The sequence below is a fragment of the Pelophylax lessonae genome, assembly GCF_965119305.1.
Source record: "Pelophylax lessonae genome assembly, chromosome: 8".
Classification (NCBI taxonomy): domain Eukaryota; kingdom Metazoa; phylum Chordata; class Amphibia; order Anura; family Ranidae; genus Pelophylax; species Pelophylax lessonae.
The window spans coordinates 22,579,867-22,602,556 of NC_138775.1; the positions used below are offsets into that span (position 1 = coordinate 22,579,867).

Sequence of the window (22,690 nt, forward strand, 5' to 3'; positions counted from 1 at the left end):
GCCCACCTGAGAATGCCGGCTACCTCCAGAGCCGCCAGGACACTTCTTGTGCCCCCTTGGTGATGACATAAGCCACGGCCATGGCATTGTCTGATGGAATGCGCACTGGACATCCTTGGAGATAATCCGTCCAATGTTCCAGGCTCGGAGCTTCAGGACATTGATCGGTAGTCTGGACTCTTCCAGGGTCCAGAACCTCTGAGCAGTTTGTCGAACGTCTCTCGAAAGACAGGCTGGTATCCGTGGTGACCACTGTCCAATACAAGGGGAGGAAGGATTTGCCCTGCCAGAGAACAAAGTCACCAGATCAGGGACCCTTTTGTACCCCGGCTCAGCTTGATTTGGTTGTCCAGAGACTGCGGAGTCTTCTCCCATTTGGCCTGAATCTCCCTTTGCAGGGACCTCGTATGGAACTGTGCAAACTGAACCACCTTGAAGGTAGACGCCATCATACCCAGCACCCGCATGCAAATCTGGAAGGATGACCATCTGCTGGACAATAAAAAAAAAAAAAAATGGTGATCAAATACCACCATATGAAATCCTCTATTTGTGTGAAAAAAAATTATTTAAATGTTGTTTGGGTACAGTGTTGCATAACCACACAATTACCAGTTAAAGTAGCGCAATGCTGAATAGAGAAAAATGGTCTGGTCATGAAGGGGGTAACATTTTCAGGAGCTGAAGTGCTTACAGTAAATGGACATGCATAAATCAATAATGTGAACAAATACAGAATGCTCATCCATCAATGTGATTATCAGTGTAAATATTAAAGTCCTTCAAGTCTACAATAAACGTTGCAAACTTGATCTTGTCTTTAAGTGCTTCCAACTGGTATCTGACAGATGGTCTCATAATTATAAGGCCCTATTCACATCTCGCGATTAGGGATCGTGGGCAGAGTCACCGCAGAATGAGCGACGCGCTTTTGGATACCATTCTTCTTTAATGGCAACCCAAACACAATGTGATTCAGCCACGATCCTCACAAAATGCAAATTTTACAAATGTGCCGCTCTTGTCGCCGAAAATGGAGTATGAGCATCTTTTTAGGCAACTGTAACGGAACAGGGCACCCCTGAGCGGGTACCTCCATTGACAGATGCTCCTAGTGCTTCCCGAGGGCTCCAAGCACTCCACCAGACACCGTAAGCACTGCAGACTCCACGAACCGCCGCAGCTTGGTTGGGGTCTTGGCATCTCCTACCCACCCTGGACCTACGACAAGGCTCCAGGTTCCTGTGGGTGAACCTCTCTTTCCCCAGAGAGTGCAGCACGAACAAGCTCTTACAAGAGCTCAGTGATTATCCAAGGGAGTATGAAGGACATAGCAATCCCTTGCAGCAGATTCCCCCAATAAGAGACAGAACTCTAGATTGAGGTGAAGGAACTCTAGAACAACTTTATTGAACAAGACTTATATACAGAATTTGGAACATCCCGCCCCCAACAACCGCTTTCCTATTGGTCAATTGTAAAGTACCTGTGGTCCTCCTTCAGGTCCTCCTTAGCCATACAAATGAGGACTTGAAAATGAGTCGGCAGGACTGCCATGTGCAATGAGACAGAAGCCCCCAGGGGGCAATGTACACAATAGCCAGACACAGAACAATGGGAGGTCATTAGCACTTACAATGAGACAGGGCAATCCACATTCCCAATACACAAACAAAAGAAAAACCTTGCTGACATTGAAAGATATGTAATATACACAGCATTTAGGAATTACAGATTTCATGGCAAATGGGAATAAATCTTAATATTTCTATATGGAGATATTGCTGGCAAATATGAAGCAATCCAAACCATTACTTATCGGTCTTTAAATTCCAGTGACGGTGAATACTGTCACAGCAACAAATGCGCATGGGGCAGGCCATGAAGTGAACGGGCTGCCCAATCTTCGACACCCGAAATTGCATGCAAATCGGTCACCAAAATAGTGAGCAGGAACGCTGGTTCCCGCTACAAAAAGTGTGAATGCAGCCTTAGTTATTGCGCTACAGATCTCTATTGGGCATCACTGTAGCAGCCAAAGATTTTCATACCACGGCTCATTACAACCCACCCAGCACCGCAACCAAAAAAAGATCGCTGGTAATCTGAGGACATGCGGAGGAACAAATACAAGCCACACAGCTAAATGATTCAGAATACTTTAATAATACCTAAGGGAAATTACGATGTACTTCATTGTGTATGATGTTGGCCCACCCTTTTTGTTTTTTTTTTCTTTATTTATTTTTTCCCTGAGGTGGTGAACTAATAGCTGGACTTATTAAAAGAAAAAAAAAAATGCATTTGTCCTTGTAGCATGACCCCCCCCCCCCCCCAGCTCTGCAATGGTTACACACTCATTGAGCCTATAACTGCACATCAGGTCGAACCCCTAATCGAGGTAGACCTGATGAATTGTCTGATTTTCTTAGTTTGTATCCTACTTCAAGAGTTGAAGCTGTTATAGCTACAAAGGGTGGGCCAACTCCATATTGAACCCTATGGACTAAGACTGGGATGCCAATAAAGTTCATGTGTGTGTAAAGGAAGGCGTCCCAATACTTAAGGCGATATAGTTTATGCGACATGCAAACCCCGGGAGGCTTCAGAAGCCGGGCACATCATTCTCACCCATACAAGAAGAGATGGAGGACTGGGGGAAAAAAAAAGTAACCTTTCGAAAGAATCCAATAGGGGGATTTTTTTTCCCAATAAACCACGGAGGATGCAGGTGCCAGGTATGGGAACCTGTCTGTAGTGAGCCTTTATTTGCGTCAAGACTGGTGGTAAGTTAGGTTGGATCAGACACGGCCGGGCTGTCAGCTGTCTTTGTATTGTACATCTGCCAGAGACCTTGGCTCATCCTTTTGTGTACGTGACTTCCTACATCTTGTGTCACTGGAGGAGGCAGCTGCAGGGAAATAAGATAATTGGCCTAATCTAATAAGCATGGCAAGGTGCTGTAACCTTTTGCTGTTGGTTGCCTTTACCTATTAATGATGTAACCTCAGTGAACTGAATTCTAGTCACTTCTGATTACTGCGCTGGGCAGATTGTCATTGCTTATAGCACTATTTTATAAATATTTTTGAGTTTCTAGACTAGGTATTTTTTATATAAGGGTCTCTATGGTCAAAATGTAAAACCCATATATTTTTCTACTTTTATTTTTATTTTATTATTATTTTTTAAAGATTGCAAATATATCTCTGATCTCTTATAATGGTGGGGGCGATTAATCGTTAAAAAAATTGCAATCTCGATTCAACCCCCCTAGCGATCTTAATCGGGCATTTCCACGATTCATACAGTGCAGAGCTGTTTTCTGCTCACTCACAGCTGTCAAGCACTGGGGCGCCACCCCCCCCCCCCCAAAAAAAAAAGAAAAAAGATTTAAAAAAAAAGTGAATTTTCAGCCCCTAGGGGCGCCGGACCTAGTGGTGGGTATGGGGGGGGGGTGGGGTTTTTGACCCCACGTGAGCGGAATAGAGGCGCCGATTGGCGGCCTTCTGGGGGAGTGTCGGGGCGCAGAGCAATGCGCCCTGACACTCCCCATTTACTGGCTATGCTGAACCCTGCAATCTGACCCTGCCTGTCACTTAGGAGATCTGCCCGCTTTGTTTACACAAGCAGGCGGATCTCCAGACTCGATTCCCTGACGATCGGGGAAGAGCGGCGGTGATCACCGCCGCTCCTCCCCTGGCCCGACTCCCGCTGTGACTGAAAACAGCGGGAGCGAGCCTCCGGCGGCGCGCGCGCGCGCCGCCCACAAGTGGAGTCCAGCGACGTAGGTCTACGTCGCTGGACGGGAACGAGCCACTTTGCCGCAGTACAGTCAACGTGAGCGGTCGGCAAGTGGTTAATGTGCCTTACCTGGACTATTTCCAATATAGTCTCTCTGCAGGTGGACAGCACAGGGGCAGGCAGATTATAGAGGAATCTTTACCTATTCATGTGGGTTTTATTGCTTTTTGGTTTTCTTTTTTACTTGTCTCCCACAAGGCCTTATACCAGATTTAAACTTGACTGTAAATCCACATTTTTTAAATATATTTTTTAATAACAAACCTGTTATACTTGCCTGCTCTGTGTAATGGTTTTACACAGAGTATCCCTGATCCGCCTCCTTCTCACGTCCCCCAACAGCGCTCTTGGCTCCTCCCCCTTCTCTGAGTGCCCCCCCATAACAAGCCGCTTGCTATGGGGGCACTTGTGCAGAATCGCTCCCGAGCTCTGCTCTGTGTCCATAGATGCATAGAGCGTGGCTTGGCCCCCCCCACTCCCTCCTCGCTGGCTATGATAGACAGCAGTGGGAGGCATTGAGTCCCAATGCTGTCTGAGCTTTTGAGGAGGGAGAGATCTGCTGCTCTTATACGCATCGCTGGATCGAGATCTGGCTCAGGTAAATATAAGCCTAGGTTCACAATTCGCACCCGCAACCAAATCGCGCTTCTCTGCAGAGAAGTGTGTGGCTGCCATTCGTTCTTAAAGTTGTTGTAAAGGCAATACTATGCATTAGGATTAAAAAAAGAAAAACCTTCTGTCTGCAGCAGCCCCCCTAATACCTGAACCCATCCCGATCCGGCGATGTTGTACAAGAGACTCGGCTGTGGGGGACTCTCCCTTTTTGATTGGCTGAGACACCGCAGTAGGCGCCATTGGCTGTCGATGAAAGTCAATGAGCCAGTGAGGAGAGAGAGGGGCCCAGAGTTGCAGCTCTGTGTCTGAATGGATGCACCGGAGCAGCGGCTCAGCTTGGGGGCCCCCATAGCAAGCTGTTTGCTGTGGGGGCACTCAGCAGGAAGGAGGAGCCAGGAGAACCAGCAATGGACAAGAGAAGAGGAGGATCTGGGCTGCTCTGAGGAGGTAAGTATGAAATGTTTGTTTTTTTTATACAAAAACAAACGAGCCTTTAGTATCACTTTTAACAGCACTCTAAGAGCCCATTCACACTTGAGCGTAGCGTTTTTTACCGCGATTTTACCGCGATTTTTTCATTGACCTCTATCAAAAACGCTGGTAATCAGCCCAAAAAGAAGCTCATGTACTTTTTTCAGCTACAGGCGTTTTGCAAAACGCTCAGATGTGAACAGGGGCCATTTAAATGAATGGGGTTTTACTTGTTGGGCGTTTTGGAAGCGTTTCTTTTGAGCGTTTTTGGAGCTGAAAACGCCCAGGTGTGAATGGAGCCTAAGAGCCCATTCACACTAGCGCGACTTGTGTTGCCCCAGGTAGCTTGACATAACAAAAGCAATGTTAATCAATCAGTGTCGTCTTAATTGGCACTACTGAAGTTGCTCCGACTTCAGAAAACGGTCCTGTACTACTTTGAGGCGACCTGTGATCCGACTGTCCCATATACTTCAATGGGAGTTGCCTCCTTATCTTAATTGACACGACTTGTTATCAGACTTTCCAGGAAGAAGAGAGAGATTAGCCAGACATTCCCCACAGACATAGTCGCCTGTCTCTTCCAAGTCTCTTCCAAGTCTCTTCCAAGTCACGGGGCGACTTTCTGGTAGTGGTAGTGTGAACCAGCACTTAGTCCCCGTTCACACTAAGGCGACCTGGTCGCCTCACAGGTCGCCGTAGGTCGCCTCCCATAGGGAAGCTGCGGACCCGTTCTAATAGGAGCGACACAAGTCGCTCCGACTTAGAAAAAGGGTCCGGAGCTTCTTTGGGGCGACCAGGAGGCGACCGCAATAGACTTCAATGTTATGAAGTCCGTGGCGGCCGCTCCGAGGTCGCGGCGCGCTGCTCGTGAACGGGGCCTTACGCATCTCAATCTGCAGTGCACTTGCGTGTGCTGGAACTGTTGGGAAATCACATGGTCAAAAGTACCATGCGATTTTCCTGCGCCCATTTTTTAAAAAGTGCAAGCGCCTTTTTTTTTTTCTGTGGGATACGCAGGCAAATGAATGGACTGCAGTGCCCGCCCGATGTGAATCGGGGATTAGAACCACTTTAAATTACTTGAAGTAAATGTTGGTTGTTGAACACTAGAGGGCTCCAATGAAACCTGGTAAGGAGAGCAAAAACTGCTCGACTAAGAGCCGGTTCACACTGCCGCGACCAGAAAGTCGCCCCATGAAGGAGCGACTTTTTAGCGCGACTTTGAAGAGACTTAAATGATAGGCGACTTTGTCTGTAGGGAATGCCTGGGTAATCTTTTTCTTCTTCCTGGAAAGTCTGATCACAGTCGCTTGAAAATGGATAAGGATCCGACTTGGAGGCGACTCCCATTGAAGTCTATGTGCACAAGTCGGATAGAGGTCGCCTTGAAGTAGTAGAGGAACCTTTTCTGAAGTCGGAGTGACTTCAGTAGTGCATATTAAGACGGCTCTCATTCATTTACATTGAATTTGTAATGACAAGCGACTTGAGGTCACACAAGTTGCGTCCCAAGTCGGAGTAGTGCGAACCGGGTCTTAATGTTTTCTATATGTTTTTAATAGTGATGACTGTGGTTGGCTTCTGTTGTGGTGGCTGTTGGCTCAGTAGAATTACACATAATAAAGTTGTGTACACTTTCTGCTCTGTCATTTCTTTAGGGTGTGTAATACTTGTTCAAAGACAAAGGCTGGCCAAATGTACAAAACTCCCTTCAGTTCACTTACACATTTGTATTAATTTCTGTTTATAGTTGCTTTATGCCAGCCTAATTCAAGCTAAAAAAAAAATTAAAACAAATATAAAAAAAATAATTTAATTTATATGTATGTTTAGTTTTGGATAGTGAGGGAAGTTTATTTTTTGTATCTTGGTTCTGTGCAGTGCGATTTCAGCACATTTAATTAGAATGGGCTAAAACCTGCACTGCACCGCACCAAAAGTAGTACAGAGGCGGTCCCCGGGTTACAAACATCCGACTTACAAACAGAGAGAGACAACAGGAAGTGAGGAGAAATCTAGCCATAGGAAGGGAAATTCACTCATGGGGGGAAAAAGGTGTCTCCACTGAAGCTTTCATGTCCATGCCCTTGAAAAAGTCACGTGTTAGTGTGATAGGCAGTGACAGGTACTCTTTATGGAGGGATCTGGGGTCTAAAAGACCCCAAATCCCTCCTTTGCACTTAAAGCGGTTGTATCCTCAAGAAAAAAAAAAAAAACAAACCCTGCAGGACAAAGTCATAATGAGCTAATATTCATCGCATACTAGCTCATTATCAAATACTTAGCTTAGAACGAAGCCCTGACACGGTTGCCTGGACACTTCTGAGGCAGTCGACATCTTTGCTTGGTGTCTCTTCCGGGTTCGTCGGCTCCGGCGCTGTGAGTGGCCAGAACCGCAATAACGTCACTCCCGTGCATGTGTGCGGGAGTTCTTTCTGCCGGACCTTCAGAGCGAATGCGCCGCTGGTGTCAGCGGCTGCATGCAGGGTGAATTAGGGGTGCACCGATCCGCCATTTTTTGTCCCAATAACCGATATCTGGCATTGTGTATCTGCCGATACTGATCCGGAGCTACACACCTAAAGCATGCGGCTGCAGTACAGAGCAAAGCCGCTGCTTCATGTGTACGGCTCCTCCATTCACAGGCGGAGTGCATCTGATATCACTCCGCCTGTGAGCCGGACCTATACAGGAAGTAGCGGCTCCCATACTACTACTACACCAAGTAAGGGATGGCTGAGCCGGGACTCAGCAAAACCGGATCGGCCTGTGGATCGGCTAATTTTACCCATCCCGATCCAGCTATTGTGGCAGTATTGGCGCCGATATCCGATCCTAATATCGAATCGGTGCATCCCTAGGGTGAATATCTCCTTAACCGTGCAGGTTTAGGAGATATTATTTTCTACCTACAGGTAAGGCTTATCATAAGTTAAAAAGTGGAGTATACCACCGCTTTAAAAGTATTCAAAACAGCAAAATCAGCATTTTTGAATACTGCCTTTTTTTTTTTTTTTTTAAAAACTCCGCCATTGGCAGTCGAATAAACAGGAAGTGACATGTCTCTTCTGGGCTACTTCATCAGAGACCCAATCAAAGCCAAATCCGGCTATGTTCAGGACTCTGACCAGCCGGCGGAACGTGCTGGCTGGTCGCTCAGGTCTCCCGGTGGGACGGGGAACCTGGGCAGAGTGGCGGGGAGCTGCGGGAAAGGGGGGCTTCCTCTCCTGCTCCCTGGGATAACGGCCGAGCTTTGATGGTTTTTATCATTAGAAACCTGACCGCCTGCTCTAAAAAGAAAAAAAAAAACGGTACTGGGGTGATGTCTCTAGCTGCCGGCATCTCCCTGGTCCAACCACTTCTTCACGCTGACGTAAAGATACATCTGTTTGCAGGAAGTGGATCATTTTCAGGGATTTCCTCTCACTTCCTGTTTGGCTATGGAACAGGAAGTGAAGGGAAATCTCCTTCATGGGACACAGTTGGCAAAAATAAATCTTACAGGGGTTATAATGCTCTCTATCCAAAATTATAAAAAAAAAACAAGTTTTGCCTACAGTTCTGCTTTAAAGATGGAAAACAAAGGCAGTGTTGATTTACACAATGAACACCTGCTGGCTACATTCCCATTGTCAGTGCAGCTTGCCACTCTGGCTCTTCCTTGATTCCTTGGTAGGCCTATTTGGCTGAACTCTTTCTTAGCACTGACAGCAGCCCGGTGCCTTCAGCTGAAATCTATTCCTCATTGTGCCGCACAGATGGCTACCGAGTAATCCTAAAGTCCCATCTGTGTCTGCGATTAGACTCTGAATGGGTAATGTAATACCAAAGGTTATGGGGATCGCTACAGCAACCTTATGCATGCAAAGTCATTGTGTTGGCTGCAGACCATTTTTTGTGATTTGGCACCGCGTTATTTTAATGGAAAATTGCGCGGTCGTGCGATGCTGTACCCAAATAAAATTGATGTCCTCCCCCCCCCCCCCCCCCCCCAAATAGTTTTTTCTTTTGCTGGTATCACCTCTGCGGTTATTAGATTTTGCGCTATAAACAAAAAAAGCGAAAATTTACAATTTAAAATATTCACAATAAAAAAAAATTAGATTTTTAATTTTTTTATCAGTTTAGGCCAATTTGTATTCTGCTACATATTTTTGGTAAAAGAAAAAATCTCAAAAAGCGTATTCTTATTGGTTTGCGCAAAAGTTATAGCGTTTACAAACTAAAGGATAGATTTTTGGACTTTTTATTTATTTTTTTTGTTTTTTATTAGTAATGGCAGTGATCAGCGATTTTTAGTGGGACTGCAAGGTAGTACACAGCGCAAAAATAGGTCTACTTAAATACAAATGTGCAAATGGTGTGAAAAAATATTCTGGTGGGGCCTTAACCACTTTACCACCGGAGGATTTTGCTGTCTTACGTCCGGGCCACTTTTTGCGATTCGGCACTGTGCGATTTTAACTGACAATTGCGCGGTCGCGCAACACTGTACCCAAACAAAATTTACGTCCTTTTTTCCCCACAAACAGAGCTTTCTTTTGGTGGTGTTTGATCACCTGTGCGATTTTTACTTTTTGCGCTATAAACAAAAAAAGAGCATACATTTTGAAAAAATAACTATTTTTCACATTTTTTTATATGAAATCCCCCCCCCCCCCCCAAAAAAAAAATGTAAAAATCAAAATTTTTTTAAATTTTTGGCCAATTTGTTTTCTGCTACCTATGTTTGGTAAAAAAAATCACAATAAGCGTATTTTGATTGGTTTACGCAAAAGTTATTGCGTTTACTAACTAAGGGAAAGATTTCTGTAATTTTTGGTGTTTTTTTTTTTTTTTTTTTTTTTGCGGGACTGCGACATTGCGGCAGACAGATTGGACCCTTGACTGACATTTTTGACACTTTTGGGGTTACCAGTGACATTACTGCAGTTATCAGTGCTATACATATGCACTGTTACTGTAAAATTACACTGGCAGGGAAGGGGTTAATTTTATTGGAGAGGGAGGGGTTAATGTATGCCTGGTGCTTACTGACGTGTGTGGGGGGAGGTGACTGAGTGACACAGGGACAGATCGCAGGTTCAGCTATGCTGAACCCTGCAATCTGACCCTGCCTGTCACTTAGGAGATCCGCCCACTTTGTTTACACAAGCGGGCGGATCTCCAGACTCGATTCCCCGACGATCGGGGAAGAGCAGCGATGATCACCGCCGCTCCCCCCCTGGCCCGACTCCCGCTGTGACTGAATACAGCGGGAGCGAGCCTCCGGCGGTGCGCACACGCCGGCCACAAGGGCAGGAGTCCAGTGACGTAGACCTACATCGCTGGACGGGAACGAGCCACTTTGCCGCAGTACAGTCCCAGTGACCGGTCGGCAAGTGGTTAAACCCTAAGTGAATAAATAAATACCCTTGTACCCTTGTATGCTGATATACAATATTCACTTAGGGTTTAAGGCCCCACCAGAATATTTTTTCACACTATTTGCACATTTGTATTTTTTAACCACTTGCCGACCGCCGCACGACTATCTACGGCGGCGGTCAGCCCCTCACAGGCAAAGTGACGTAGGGCTACGTCACTAGCTTGTGAGGGTCTAGGGAGCGAGCGCGCGCCGCCGGAGGCACGACGGACCCCCCCCCCCCCCCCCCCCGCGCGTGTGACCGGCGGACCCGATGTCCGCCGGCCACTCTGCGATCGGCGGGGGAGAGGGAGAATGTCAGGCAGCTTGTGTAAACAAGCCACCTGTCATTCTCCCCTGTGTATGAGAGCTGATCATATGGATCTACTATGTAGATCCGTTGATCACTCTGCATACAGCTGAAGCCACAGCCAATCACAGTTAGAATCACGCCCCTAGGGACACACACAGCCCCTCCCTCTCAAATAAAGTTAACCCCTTCACTACCAGTGTATTTTTACAGTAACAGTGCATATATATAGCACTGATTACTGTAGAAATGTCACTGGTTACCCCAAAAGTGTCAATGTCAGTCAAGGGTCCGATCTGTCCGCCGCAATGTCGCAGTACCGCAAAAAAAATCGCAGATCGCCGCCATTACGCGTTAAAAAAAAAAAACAACAAAAATGACAAAAATCTTTCCCTTTAGTAAACGCAATAACTTTTGCGCAAACCAATCAAAATACGCTTTTTGCGTTTTTTTTTTTTACCAAACATAGGTAGCATAAAACAAATTGGCCGAAAATGTTAAAAAATTTTGATTTTTACATTTTTTTTGGGGGGAATTTCATATAAAAAAAGGGAAAAATATTGCTATTTTTGCAAAATTTACGCTCTTTTTTTGTTTATAGCGCGTGATCAAAAAATCGCACAGGTGATCAAATACCGCCAAAAGAAAGCTCTGTTTGTGGGGAAAAAAAGGACGCCAAATTCGTTTAGGTACAGCGTCGCACGACCGCGCAATTGTCCGTTAAAGTCACGCAGTGCCGAATCGCAAAATACCCCCTGGTCGTTTAGCAGCCAAATCCTCCGGGGCTTAAGTGGTTAAGTAGACCTATTTTTGCGCTGTGTACTACCTTTCAATTTATATTGTATCGCAAGATTTTTTGAACAGTGGCACTTATAGTTATCGATTTATTATCCATAGCGCAGTTTTTTTTTCATTTTTCTCATTTAGTGGGACTGCGACATTGCAGCGAACAAATCTGACACGTTTTGGGGACCAGTGACACCAGTACAGTGATCAGTGCTAAATAATATGCACTGTTACTGTAAAAATGACACTGGCAGGGAAGGGGTTAATACTGGGGGTGATCAAGGGGTTAAATGTAAGCCTAAATGCGCTTACTTACTGTGTGGGGGGAGGGGGGCGCTCTGTGACAGGCACACAGAGATCGGTGTTATAGCTTAGCTGAGACACACAATCTCTCTGTGCCTGTGTGACAGGAGAGCCGTCTGCTTTGTTTACATAGGTAGACAGCTCTCCTGTCAGTTTCTCTGAAGATCGCAAGAGGCTGGCAGCAATCGAGCCCGCTCCTCCCGCTGTTTGGCTCCTGCTGTGTCTAATCACAGTGGGAGTGTGGCGCGCCGCCTAGACCACGTACATGTAATCGCGTAGATCTACGCAATTATGCGCAGCCGAACCTCCCTGCTGCAGTAAATCTGCGTGGGGCGGTCGGCAAGTGGTTAAATATGCATCTGTGGAGGGGGGAGAGTGGGTGAGATCAAAGGAAAAGGGCAAAAAAAAAGATGAATTTGCTTTGTGTTTTTATCCTTTAATACAACATTTAACTGCTTGAGTTTTTAAAACAAAAAACGTCAAAGCAACTAAATTTGAATTATTAGCCTATTGCAGTTCCTGTACAGCAGAGGTCAGACTAGGAGACAGGAAGCCGGTCAGCTGTACCCATGGGCCTAACTTAGGAGCAAGCTGGTAGGAAGATGGAGCAGAATGAAAGATGTGATCTTCAGTCTACTGCTTCGCCTTTCACTGGCCAATCACAGGCTGGGGGAGGGACAAGACATGTAAGTGTTACTTAGTTGCAGCAGAGAAAAATCTGGTCCTCTGCCCTGCCAGACAGCGTTGTGTTGTTGCAGAGCTGTGGGAGTCTTAGGACTGGATGGGCCGTGGGACAAATAGTTTGGCAGGTAAACTTCTCCTTTTTAACCACTTAAGCCCCGGAAAATTTTACCCCCTTCCTGACCAGGGTTTTTTTTGCGTTTTTTTTTTTTTTACTGCGGGACTTTAACGGACAATTGCGCGGTCGTGCGACGCTGTACCTAAACGAAATTGACGTCCTTTTTTTCCCACAAACAGAGCTTTCTTTTGGTGGTATTTGATCACCTGTGCGATTTTTTGATAATGCGCTATAAACAAAAAAAGAAAAAAGAGCGTTAATTTTGCAAAAATAACAATATTTTTCACATTTTTTTTATGACATTCCCAAAAAAAAAAAGTAAAAATCAATTTTTTAACATTTCGGCTAATTTGTTTTATGCTACATATGTTTGGTAAAAAAAATCGCAAAAAGCGTATTTTGATTGGTTTGCGCAAAAGTTATCGCGTTTACTAACTAAGGGAAAGATTTTTGTCATTTATTGTGTTTTTTTTTTTTTTTCGAGTAATGGTGGTCTGCGATTTTTTTTTTTTGCGGGACTGTGATATTGCGACGGACAGATCGGACCCTTGACTGACATTTTTGACACTTTTGGGGTTACCAGTGACATTACTGCAGTAATCAGTGCTATACATATGCACTGTTACTGTAAAAATGACACTGGCAGGGAAGGGTTTAACTGTATTGGAGAGGGAGGGGTTAAGTGTGTCCTAGGGGCGTGTTTCTAACTGTGATTGGACATGGCTACTAGTGTAAAAACAGAGATCAATGGTCCTACATAGTAGAACCGTCTGATCTCCATTCTTACACAGGGGAGAGTGACAGACGGCTTGTTTACATTAGCCGCTTGCCTTTCTCCCTTCCCGGCGAACGATCGCGAGTGACTGGCGGACATCGGGTCCGCCGGTCACACGCACTGACTTGTTAGGGAACGAGCCGGGGCGGGCGCGCGCCTCAGCGGGCGCGCGCTCGCCCGCTATTGGCTCACAAGCGAGTGACAGGCTAGTGACGTACCGGTACGTCACTTTGCCTGGCCGGGGCTGACCGCCGCAGTATATGTACTTGCGGCGGTCAGCAAGTGGTTAAAGGATAGTAAAAACTGCGCTAAACCCAGTGTTGGAGAGGTTTTCCTATCCTTTAACTCTATATTTACCCTTTTAGGTACTTATTGAAACTAGCTGCTCACCCTTATATCACAATTGAGTATAGACTCCAACGGTGCGACTGGTGCACCAATATCACAAACGTCTCCTTTTATTTGCATTTCCCCGGTTTGACAGGTGTTCAGCCTGAAAGCAGAAGGTCACTGGACACCTGTAGGCACCTTCAGCCAAGAGATCAGAGGAACTGGGTACACACAGGTCCTTTCAACTTCGTAGCATGAAACATGAAAGCTGTGGCAAGGCACAGTTTATACCTAGGGCTACGCTGGACAGAAGCTCTAAACTTTGTGTATAGCCAGCTCGGGTAACACTTTAGACACTTTTCCTGCTTGATTATCATGAAGGTACTGAGTGTAATCCTTGTCTCTCCTCAGATTATTTCTTCCTTGACGGAGCGTCTACCCACAGAGAGTCGCCAAGATAGCTGGCCCAGGTAGAAAACGTCGAACCCCTGACCCAGACACCGTTACAGACCCTGGGGGCCCCTTTGTTTCCATCAAGCGGCAGAAGATGTCCCATCCTGCCGAGGGCACCGGGCAGAGAAGGGTGACGCGTGGAACCGAAGATGCTGTCAACAGGAAGAAGCAGAAAGATCGCATCAACCAGGACAGCAAAGAAGGCAAGATGGTGTCCAGCGGTGAAACCAAGAAAGGTTGGTAATGGAAGGCCGCTTCTTTTACTTAGTTTAGGACTAAACTCAATCAGCTGCTACCAGCTGACCAATCAGAGTGCACTTACTAGAAACGGGCTAAAGCCTCGTACACACGCAACGAATTTCCGCCGACCGGTCGTCCGTCTTTTGTCCAGAGTGGTGTCTGTTGGTTGGAATGTGCTCTAGACTGCACACAAATTTTCCCGTACAACAAAATTCTACTTCAGAAGTGATGTCATGTGTTGGATTGCTTTCTTTGTGTTCTTTCATCTATGAGCTTGCCTAATCTTGCTCATAAGATTTTTCCCCGTCATAATCTGTACTAATAAGACGAAAATCGGCTGTGTTTTATAGCCTGCACACCAGGATTTTTTCAGCCGAAAAGTCGGAGTCGGTTGTCAGAAGCACCATACTAACAAGCCGAAAATCGGCAGATCAGTCGTTGGACGAAAATTCCCGGCCGAATTTCTACTCGTGTGTACGGGGCTTTAGTCTGATCATACAAGGGGATGGCAGTTGCTGTTACTGAAAGCGGAATTTTACCCACAACTACTTGATAAAAGATAATGTTCTTTAGCAAAGAAAATACATTCCACAATAATAATTATGCCACCAAAATGAGTGTGTGCTGCAAACTGCCTCCAGCATTGTTCCTGTTAGGTAAGCTGTCACCATGACTTTCCAGGACAAGTGAGCTGCAAGAGAGCTCCTTGTGGCCGTCACCGAGCAACTGTAAACAAATGACGTTTTTTCACATACAGTTACTAGACACACAGGGGCCTGAGCTACCAATGCATAGAATAAAAATAAAATAAATAAAAGTATTATACTTAACCTCCTTAGGTCTGTCCTATAGCCATGTACTGCTACAGGGCGGCACCTGTGCGCCAGATTGTGTGTGTGTGTGGCGATCGACCAACATAATTTTTTTTTTTTATTGCCGATACCGATATTTTGGTCATTGCAAATCGGTATCGGCTGATATTTTTGTACATTTAAAAAAAAAAAAAAAATCACTGGTGGAGGGATCTGGGGGTCTAAAAGACCCCAATCCCCTCCTCTGCTCTTAAAAGCATTCAAAACACCAAGTTTGGCTGTTTTGAATGCTGTCATTTTTTAATCTGATGGCAGAGTACCCGGAAGTGATGTCATGACATCACTTCCGGGTTTTTCCACGGAGACCCGATCAGAGCTAAATGCGGCTTTGATCGGGTCTTCTTTTCGGCGGCCGTGCTGGCTGGTTGCCCGGGTCTCCCCGTGGGACAGGAGACCTGGGCGAGCTATTTAGATTTGTCTGCATAAAAAAATAAAAGTTCTCTTAGTGGGAATTTTGTTTCGGTTTCTCAGTCTTGGATGACTGCTAGTATGATAATCAGCTGACCTTGTATACCATGCAAGTCAGACCAGTTTGTCTGAGCCCAACCTGTGTTGACTTTATTGGGAGTTGGTAGCAGGCGTGCTGTGTCTGTGAAGTACAGAAAGAAAAGCTGTGTGTTGTCTTATTTAAAGGCCAGAAAATCACCTGATAACTGTTAAATTTTCAAAGCATTGTCCATGCCTAAATCGGCAAGGCTGAAAGTGCACAATCCAACATCAATCCCTTCTGTTAGTATCCACGTAGCCGGTGCAGCATCCGGGGATTTGAAGTTCCTGCTTTTCTTCCTCAGGACAGATCAGAGTGATTCTGATTGGTCTGCGTCGGCACAGACATCTGATCCCTCTAGCAAGCCAGAGGTGTCCAACCTTTTGAAGAGCGAGGGCCACTTAAGCAACTTGGTAACCGGTCACGGGCCACAATGTGCGGAGCGGGCGGATGACAGGTCTGTGTCCACTTTGCATTGCGAATGCAGAGCAGACACGGACACAGCCCGCTCTACCCTATGGGCTCTCCAATCCGCCCAGACCCAAAGGGACAGATCCATTTCTGTTTTTTTTTTTTTTTAACAGGTTGGATTTGAAGGTAGGTGTGAAAACGGACACAAGTCAGTTTATCTGCCGCTCCAAAGAGGTGAATGTAGGGTCCCTTTCGGTCCACCTGAAAAAGGGACAGGCGTACCCAATCAGACCGATTGTATGGAAGGGACCGAAGGCTGCATTCACACTGATGTGCTGCATTTTATCGGCACCGCGGGTGCAGCTCAGTGTGGCTTTCCTGCAGGTTAGCTACACCTTCCCTTCGACTTCTATTATATCCTGCAGGAGTGGTGCACTTTCAGAAAGCACACCAAACCCGCAGGTAATAGAAGCCTTTGGCTCAGTGCAGGTAACCAGTAGGTGCACTGCGCTGCACCTGTGGATCAGTTTGAAAGCAGCCCAGTAACCACTGCAGGACAGATATGCCCATACATACGCTGTGATTTTAGTAATTAACTGACTTTTACGAACAGTCTTCCATTCAGGTATAGCCAGCTGATGCTGTCCCAGGCGGAGTGCATTTTGTATCACTCGGCCTGTGACGGGAACCAGCGCTATACAAGAAGCATCGGTTCGTGTGGCTCTGCTCCCTCCACGTCCGCAGGGTGGGGGGGGGAGGTAATATTGCTCAATTGTTGGTATCCTAGGAAGGAATAGTGTACCCTGTCGTCTGTGCCAGTGGGGAGGGATAGTGCCCCATCGTCTGTGTCAGTGGGGAGGGATAGTGCCCCGTCGTCTGTGTCAGTGGGGAGGGATAGTGCCCCATCGTCTGTGTCAGTGGGGAGGGATAGTGCCCCGTCGTCTGTGTCAGTGGGGAGGGATAGTGCCCCGTCGTCTGTGTCAGTGGGGAGGGATAGTGCCCCGTCGTCTGTGTCAGTGGGGAGGGATAGTGCCCCGTCGTCTGTGTCAGTGGGGAGGGATAGTGCCCCGTCGTCTGTGTCAGTGGGGAGGGATAGTGCCCCGTCGTCTGTGTCAGTGGGGAGGGATAGTGCCCCGTCGTCTGTGTCAGTGGGGAGGGATAGTGCCCCGTCGTCTGTGTCAGTGGGGAGGGATAGTGCCCCGTCTTCTGTGTCAGTGGGGAGGGATAGTGCCCCGTCGTCTGTGTCAGTGGGGAGGGATAGTGCCCCGTCGTCTGTGTCAGTGGGGAGGGCTAGTGCCCCGTCGTCTGTGTCAGTGGGGAGGGCTAGTGCCCCGTCGTCTGTGTCAGTGGGGAGGGATAGTGCCCCATCGTCTGTGCACCCACTATCTACTCATCGTGGGTACAATGTTTTACAGGCTCCTAACAAAAAAAAAAAATGCATGTTTCTTTTTTTGTTTATTTTTTTTTACCTGCAAAAAATGTGCATTTTATAAATCTCTTTTTGTAAGGGTGAACTTATCCTTTAACCACCTCCCACCCGGCCATTGTACATATACGGCCGGGTGGGAGTCTCGTCCTTCTGATCGGACGTTCCGGAACGTCCTTCAGAAGGAGCGAGATCGCGCCGCCGCGGGCACGCGCAGCGGCGCGATCTCGATGTGCCTGTGTCCCTCGGACACAGCGCAACAAGATGCGTCAGGAGGGCCCTGTGATCGGCCCTCCTGATCACATGACGGCTGTGTCCAATCACAGCCGTCATGCAGTGTAAATACAGCCGTTGTAACGGCTTCGATCTCTTCTCCTCCTGACAGATCCTGTCAGTGAGGAGAAGAAGAGGATCGATACTGGAGCTGGGGGGATCAGTGAGTATTTCTAAGTACTCACTGATCACAGGAAAGGGTCTGTGCTGGTAATCAGAACATTGATTACCAGTGCAGCCCGGGGGGGGGGGGGGGATGTGGGGTGCCACTAGAGCCACCAGGGATGCCCACCATGGCCACCGGGGATGGCAAACAGCCTGCCAGTGCTGCCCTCCTATCAGTGCTGCCCACCAATGCCATCCATCAGTGCCGCCCACCAGTGCTGCCTATCAGTGCCCCCCATCAGTGTCCATCAGTGCCGCCCATTAGTGCCCATCAGCGCTGCCTATCAGTGCTATCTATCAGTGCCACATATCGGTGCCACCCAATCAGTGTCTCCTCATCAGTGCCTATCAGTGCAGGAAAAAACGTATCTATTCACAAAATTTTATAACCTAAACAAAAAAAACTTTTTTTTTTTTTTTTTTCAAACTTTTCGGTCTTTTTTTATTTGTGCACCAAAAAAGAAAAAACCTGGCGGTGATCAAATACCCCCAAAAGAAAGCTCTATTTGTGGGGAAAAAATGACACAAATTTGGTTTAGGTACAGTGTTGCATGACCGCGCAATTGTCATTCAAAATGCAACAGCGCTAAAAGCTGAAAATTGGTCTGGGAAGGAAGGGGGTTTAAGTGCCCAGTATTGAGGTAGTTAATGAAGTCTTTTTATGAAAAGGTAAATGTATTGTGTGCTTTTAGGCTTATGGGATAGTACATAGCTTGTCCTGATTTATTAAATTCATTCAATCCATTCGGTTCTGTTTTCAGAAATGGTGATCGATTGGAAACAGAATTCTGAGGAAGTTATCATTAGACTGAACAGCGGTCCGGGAGCTTTAATTGTGGAGGATGTCAAGGCAGCATTTACAGATACTGACTGCGTCATCAATTTCCCAGGTAAGCTTTAGGATTATCTAGAGTGGATTAATTTTATTGACGAGCTTCTACTTGTAGACAGGCAGGCGTTCCTGTTCTGTGCAGCTACAGCATCATTTTGTCTCATTGCCCCGTATTCTGCCAGATCCCGGGTACATGTCCACTGTATTGACAAAATTTGATGGACAGATTAGGATACTACTATCAGCTTAGTGTACCTACAACTATGTAGTTTGGCGGCAAAACTTTAAAGTAGAATTATAGGCAAAACTTTTTTTTTTTCCATATTGGATAGAGTAAGGGAGTGTTATAACCCCTGTCAGATTTATTTTTCCCCATCTGTGTCCTGTTTTTCAGAGATTTCCCTTCACTTCCCGTCCCATAGCCAAACAAGAAGCAATAGGAACTCCTTGCAAATTAAGGCAATTCCCTGAGGACCCCCCAGGGCACCAGAACTAGTGTTCCCATTGGAAGATTTTCCCTCTATTACTTTTCTGGGGACAACCCAAAATGTATTTTTCTTTCAATTATAATGGTAAACAGGACAAGTAGAGAGGCAAATCTGCCTAACTGGTGTCCTAATCCCTCTCCACTCTATCCAAACCTAAAAAAAAAAAAGTTTTGCCTTTAGTTATACTTTAAAGTGTATGTCAAGCAGAATTAACAAAAAACATAATAAAACATCTAATTTCCTTATGTTTATTTACAATACAAATCTATAAACTCCCATTTGATCTATCAGAAGTCCAATGAGCTTCTAGCTTCTTGTAGTGAACTGGCAGCACAGTCCCTATGCTACACTAAAATCCCGAATTGTGTTGTCAGTGCTTAGTTCTTCTCTGCTGGACTACAGAACTCCTTCCACTCATGTTACTGTGGCAAGGCCTGGGCATACATTTTGACCACTTGCTGACCAGCCCTTTACCTGTACGTTGCTAGACTTCAAATGATTATACTGGAATATTGCATACATCAACCCGGTACTGATTTTTAGAGACCCCGGTCGACTCCCTTGTAAAGGTGATCATAGCCTTCTGCGGCTTTCCTGGGATCTTCCGTCCCACCGTGAGTCTCCATCGACCAGCTAGCACTTCGGCCGGCTGATCAGAAAGCTTATCAAAGTCTGGAACGGCTTTGATCACCTCTATGATAAAGGAATCTGGAAGCCATGAGCTTACATCATTTCCGGTTTCCCCGGAGGTAAACGGCGCTATTTTCAGAAATGAAAAGCATTTGATCACACCCAGTCTGGGACCCCAGATCTCTCAATAAAGAGTACATGTCACATGTCTATTGCTGTCACAAGTGATGTTTACATACCTTGTGACCGCAATAAATGTGAACAGTTTTAAAGTAAAAATAAATAAAATGTAAAGTGCCCCGTCGTCCCCCTCACGCAGAGGTGCATGCACGACGGCCCCGCACACATGCAAAGTGTGACCATCCCACACGTGAGGTAACACCATGAACACAAGATCATGGGCAGTAATTCTAGCACCAGACCTGTGTAAATGCATTAAGATAAAAATACCACCTGTGTGTAACAGCCTCCCCAGCAACACCCTAATATTTACCTGAGCCCCAACTCTATCCAGCAATGTCCACGAGTCCTTTGGCCGTCCAGGACTCTCCCTCCTGATTGGCTGAGACGCATTGGCTCCCGCTGCTGTCAATCAAATTCAGTTAGCCTATCGGGAGAGAGAGGGGGCAGGGCCAAACCGTAGTTCCGTGTCTGAATGAACGCAGGGAGCTGCAGCTCGGCTCAGGTGCCCCCAAAGCAAGCTGCTTTCTGTGGGGGCACTCAACAGGAGGGAGGGGCCAGGAGCAGTAAAGAGGGATCCAAGAAGGATCCAGGCTGCCCTGTGCAAAACCAACTGCACAGAAGAGGTAAGTATAACAGGTTTGTGTTCTCTTTTTTAAAAAAAAGAATAACTTTAAGTAAAATTGAGCACAATGTAGTAATTGGTAAATGTTTAGTTAATTGTTCAGTTAGATTGGGGTAGCAAGCACCTGATCCTTTTCTGTAATTTAAAATACTAAAGGCTCTTAAGTTAAAAAAAAAAAACCTCTGACTGGGCAAGACCTTAAGCCCCGTACACACGCACAGATTGTTGGCCGTAAATTGTTGGCCAACGTCCGATCGGCCGATTGTAGGCTTGTTAGTATGATGCTTCCAACAACCAACTGCGAATTTTCGGCCAAAAAAAATCTGGTGTGCAGGCTATAAAATTTTTGTTGGCCAACAACAGAACGGCCGATTGTTCCTCAGTCAGTACAGATTTCGGCAGACAAAAATCAGATGAGCAAGACTGGGCATGCTAAGAGAAGAAAAAACACAGGGAAAGTCAACCATCACATGACATCACTTCTGAAGTTGGTTTTTGTTGGCCAACAAAAGTCCAGTGCAAGTCTAGAGCACATTTCAACCAACAAACACTGGACAAAAGACGGCCGATCGGTCGGCCAACAATCTGTGCGTGTGTACAGGGCATTACTCTCACATGCTCCCTTTTGCCAGACACTGCAGCTCACAATGGAAGGTTTTCAGAAAAAGAGAAGTGCTGCAAATCTAGAAAGCAGTGAGTAAAACCAAGACCGGGTACACACGGGTCGAATAAAAGGGGACATCGGCCGTTACAATAAACGGCCGGCATTCGATCCAACAGAAGCTGACTTCTGTCGAACGAGCATGCTGAAAAACCAGCAGCTGACTGGCTCCTGATCACTGCTCTCAGCCAGTGGGAGGGCCGCCACCCTGTCAGTACAGCGATCTCCCTGCTTAGCTATTGTGTTCTAACATTAGATTGTTAGTATAGCGGCTCCAATCTAGGCTGTCAGTTTTTTTTTTTTTTTTCTTTCTCTTTCAACCCGTTGGGTTAAACGAAAAATAAAAAAACTAGTAGTGTGTACGAGGCTTAACGGCCCGTTCCCACTAGAGCTGCTGTGGTGCGTTTGGTGGTGTTGCCCAACCCCGCCATAATGCAGTAACAGGAAATAAATTGGCGGTATTCACACGCTTATGCACTGCTTTGCCTGGCGCTAAAATGATGCATGCATATACGACACAGCCATGCTCTTCTCCCACTTCTCTGTTTGTCGCTTCTGGGATGGACCAGAGTGATTCTTTTTGGTCAGTGTCGACAAAGAGAAAATCACTCTAATCATCCTGAAAGAAATGCAGAAAAAGGGGAAGAGTGGAGATTTCAAATCCTTAGATTGCTATACGGGCTGCTTGGGCAGCTCATCAACCGCAGAGGTAAACAGCAGGGACTTCTGGGTGGGTGAGGTATAGGGTCATATTTACATTTTTTTCTGTAAAAGGCGAACTAACCATTGTTATGGAAATGTTTGTGTATTGCAGAGGGCAGTCAGTGGAATTGTCACTTCCATGAAGAAATCGAAGGATCCTGCAGTAAAATTCAGTATAAAGAGAAAGGAAATTTCCTGCAAGTCATCCTGCAGAAGAAAATTCCTATGAACAAGTGGCCCAGCCTCCAGGTGAGATTCCTCAGGGTAACATTACGCAATATCTGGGCCTGTTGGCATTTAAGAGTCGGTTCACACTGGGGCGACACGACTGCACGGCTTGGGGAGGCGACTTGTCAGTCCCGTGCACCACGACTTCGGAGCGACTTGCAGGGACTTCACATAATGGAAGTCTATGCAAGTCGCTCCGAGGTCGCCCCAAAGTAGTACAGGACCCTTTTTCTAAGTCGGAGCGACTTGTGTCGCTCCTATTAGAACGGGTCCTGTACTACTCAATGGACTGCGACCGAGCGCGACTTGTCAGGCTGACAAGTCGCGCTAGTCTGAATGGGCTCTAAAAGTCAACTTCGGTAAGTATTTTGATTTTTTTAATTTTTTTTTCCTATTGCAAAGAAAGCCCCTACTGTT

At 46.3% G+C, this 22,690-nt stretch overlaps 1 protein-coding gene and 1 long non-coding RNA gene across 3 annotated transcripts in view; one reads left to right on the forward strand and one right to left on the reverse strand.

The window, feature by feature from the left end:
• Nucleotides 1–22,690, reverse strand: part of LOC309561462 — a 266,849-nt gene that overhangs the window by 239,351 nt on the left and 4,808 nt on the right. The gene's annotated exons all lie outside the window — the stretch shown is intronic.
• The window catches only part of USP19 (ubiquitin specific peptidase 19), a 150,952-nt gene that overhangs the window by 14,311 nt on the left and 113,951 nt on the right, over nt 1–22,690 (forward strand). For both annotated transcript variants that reach the window (XM_082265345.1, XM_082265346.1), the window contains exons 2-4: nt 14,012–14,289; nt 18,689–18,817; nt 22,158–22,294. In XM_082265345.1, coding sequence (XP_082121471.1) covers nt 14,148–14,289; nt 18,689–18,817; nt 22,158–22,294 — 408 coding nt within the window. In that variant the 5' untranslated portion in view covers nt 14,012–14,147. The remainder of the gene's footprint in view (nt 1–14,011; nt 14,290–18,688; nt 18,818–22,157; nt 22,295–22,690) is intronic.